General features: G+C 57.9%; 1 protein-coding gene across 1 annotated transcript; it reads left to right on the forward strand.

Annotated features, from left to right (window-relative positions):
* The first annotated feature begins 201 nt into the window (after positions 1-201).
* Adrb1 (adrenoceptor beta 1) lies at positions 202-2,191 on the forward strand. Its single transcript, XM_076834402.1, has one exon. It carries the CDS (start codon positions 291-293, stop codon positions 1,704-1,706), a length of 1,416 nt encoding a protein of 471 aa, XP_076690517.1. The 5' UTR covers positions 202-290; the 3' UTR covers positions 1,707-2,191.
* The last annotated feature ends 838 nt before the right edge of the window (positions 2,192-3,029 follow it).

Here is a 3,029-nt window from a genome sequence, read left to right on the forward strand (position 1 = left end):
GGTGTTGGGTGCCAGAGCTGCGGGACCGGCGCGCTCAGAAACATGCTGAGGTCCCGGCGGTTCTTCCAGCAGCTGCAGCAGCTCCAACAGCGGCGGCGGCGGCGGCGGCGGCGACAGCGCTCGGCTCCGGCGGGGAAGGCGCCCGGCGCCCATGCCTCCAGCCCCGTGCCGCGGCTGCCCTGACCTGGCCGCGACCTCCTGCGCGCGCTCCGCCGCCCCGGCTTCTGGGGTGTTCCCCAACCACGGCCCAGCCCCGTCACACCCCCCGCCCCCGGCCTCCGCAGCTCGGCATGGGCGCGGGGGCGCTCGCCCTGGGCGCCTCCGAGCCCTGCAACCTGTCGTCAGCTGCGCCGCTCCCCGACGGCGCAGCCACAGCGGCGCGGCTGTTGGTGCCCGCTTCGCCGCCGGCCTCGCTGCTGCCTCCGGCCAGCGAGGGCCCGGCGCCGCTCTCGCAGCAATGGACAGCGGGCATGGGCCTGCTGATGGCGCTTATCGTGCTACTCATCGTGGCAGGCAACGTGCTGGTGATCGTGGCTATAGCCAAGACACCGAGGCTGCAAACGCTCACCAACCTTTTCATCATGTCCCTGGCCAGCGCGGACCTGGTTATGGGATTGCTTGTGGTTCCATTCGGGGCCACCATCGTGGTGTGGGGACGTTGGGAGTACGGCTCCTTCTTCTGCGAGCTCTGGACCTCGGTGGACGTGCTGTGTGTGACGGCCAGCATCGAGACCCTGTGTGTCATCGCCCTGGACCGCTACCTCGCCATCACGTCGCCCTTCCGCTACCAGAGCTTGCTGACACGCGCGCGGGCGCGGGCCCTCGTGTGCACCGTGTGGGCCATCTCGGCCTTGGTGTCCTTCCTGCCCATCCTCATGCACTGGTGGCGCGACGAGGGCGATGACGCGCGCCGCTGCTACAATGACCCCAAGTGCTGCGATTTTGTCACCAACCGGGCCTATGCCATAGCCTCATCCGTCGTCTCCTTTTACGTGCCCCTGTGCATCATGGCCTTCGTGTACCTGCGGGTGTTCCGCGAGGCCCAGAAGCAGGTAAAGAAGATCGACAGCTGCGAGCGCCGCTTCCTCAGCGGCCCAGCCCGGCCGCCTTCGCCGGCGCCCGCGCCCTCGTCCTCTCCTGCGCCCGGGTCCCCGCGTCCTGTCGCGGACCCCATGGTCAACGGGCGCGTCAGCAAGCGGCGGCCCTCGCGCCTTGTGGCGCTGCGCGAGCAGAAGGCGCTCAAGACGCTGGGCATCATCATGGGCGTGTTCACGCTGTGCTGGCTGCCCTTCTTCCTGGCCAACGTGGTGAAGGCCTTCCACCGCGACCTGGTGCCCGACCGCCTCTTCGTCTTCTTCAACTGGCTGGGCTACGCCAACTCGGCCTTCAACCCCATCATCTACTGCCGCAGCCCCGACTTCCGCAAGGCCTTCCAGCGTCTGCTCTGCTGCGCGCGCCGGGCTGGTCGCAGGCGCCACGCGGGACACAGCGACCGACCGCGCGCCTCGGGCTGCCTGACCGGCAACCGGCCGCCGCCGTCTCCTGGGGCTCCCTCGGACGACGACGACGACGACGTCGGGACCACGCCGCCCGCGCGCCTTCTGGAGCCCTGGGCGGGCTGCAACGGCGGGGCGGCGACGGCGGACAGCGACTCGAGCCTGGACGAGCCGGGCCGCCTGGACTTCGCCTCGGAATCCAAGGTGTAGGGCTCGGGGCGCTGACGCCTGGCGCGCGGATCCTCGCCGCCCCAGCCCGGACGCGGGATGTGCGCCCGGGTGGGGAGGAGAGCCCGCTGTGGAGCCCCTGAATGGCTTCCCGGGCCAAAGAGGAGATCTGTGTTTACTCAAGACCGAGAGAAAGCAGGTGAACTCGAAGCCCACAAACCTCGTCTGAATCATCCAAGGCAAACCGAAAAGCCACGGACCTCGCACAAAAAGGAAAGTTTAGGAGGGTTGGGAGAGTGGCTTGCTGATTTTTCTTGGGTTCTTTTCTGTTTGTGGTTCAGCCTTCTTTTGTGTGTGAGTGAGATGCATCTTTAGATATATATATTTTTTTTTCAGGTGGGTTTTGACGCTTTCTGCGAGGACCCGAGTGGAAATTGGGTGGGTAGGGGAAGAGATATAAAAGTCTATCAACTTGGCTTCCATCCTGTTCCTGAGAATGGGAGCAGTCAGCCGGGGGTGGGGGTGGGGGTGACAGTTTGTCAGGACGTTTCCTTTTGCTTTTCAGAGAAATTGCATTTTAATTCCTGTGTAATGATTTCTCCTGTTCTCAAAGCAAAGAGAAAGGATGGATGCAAAAAAAAAAAAAAATCTCATTTTATGAAATGTTAAGCTATTCTTGGAACAAGCTTCACCTTGCTTTCCTTCTGTAGGACAAACTCTTGTCCCCTGCGCGCCTCGGAGGTCCAGCTGAGGGTTTTCTACCTCACACTGTGCATATTGCACAGCAAGATAGAAAGACTTGTTTATATTAAACAGCTTATTTATGTATCAATATTAGTTGGAAGGACCAGGCGCTGAGCCTCTCTCCATGACATGTGACTGTCAATTGAAGACAGGACAGGAAAAAAAAAAAAAGGAAACAATTCAGATTACTTACTGCACATGTGGGTAAAAACAAAAAATAAAAAGGAGTGGTTCAAAATGCCATTTTTGCACAGTGTTAGGAATTGTTCACAGATGTTACTTGCACACAAAAAATAAATATTTTTAATGGGGTGGGGAGGGGGCAGATCTTAAAAACTAAAATAACATTCAAATTCAACTTCTGTTGTCTGTTATGTTATTGAGCTAATGAATTATTGGGAAAATGCCTTTTTATACTCTTTTATCATGGTACTGTAACTGTATCCATATTATAAATATAATTATCTTACGAATTTTTTATTATTTTTTTATGTCCAAGTGCCCACGTGAATCTGCTGGTAAAATTTAGCACTTGTGTATAAATTCTATTTCCTCTGTGTTTTTCCAAGTATTTATACTCTGGTGCAACTAACTACTGTGTGAAGAATTGGTCCATGTGCA

The sequence above is a fragment of the Callospermophilus lateralis genome, chromosome 15, assembly GCF_048772815.1.
Source record: "Callospermophilus lateralis isolate mCalLat2 chromosome 15, mCalLat2.hap1, whole genome shotgun sequence".
In the NCBI taxonomy this organism is placed as follows: Eukaryota; Metazoa; Chordata; class Mammalia; order Rodentia; family Sciuridae; genus Callospermophilus; species Callospermophilus lateralis.

Bases quoted from the DNA above. Each gene is read 5' to 3' on its own strand.
- Adrb1 (XM_076834402.1), top strand. From the start codon at position 291: ATGGGCGCGGGGGCGCTCGCCCTGGGCGCCTCCGAGCCCTGCAACCTG.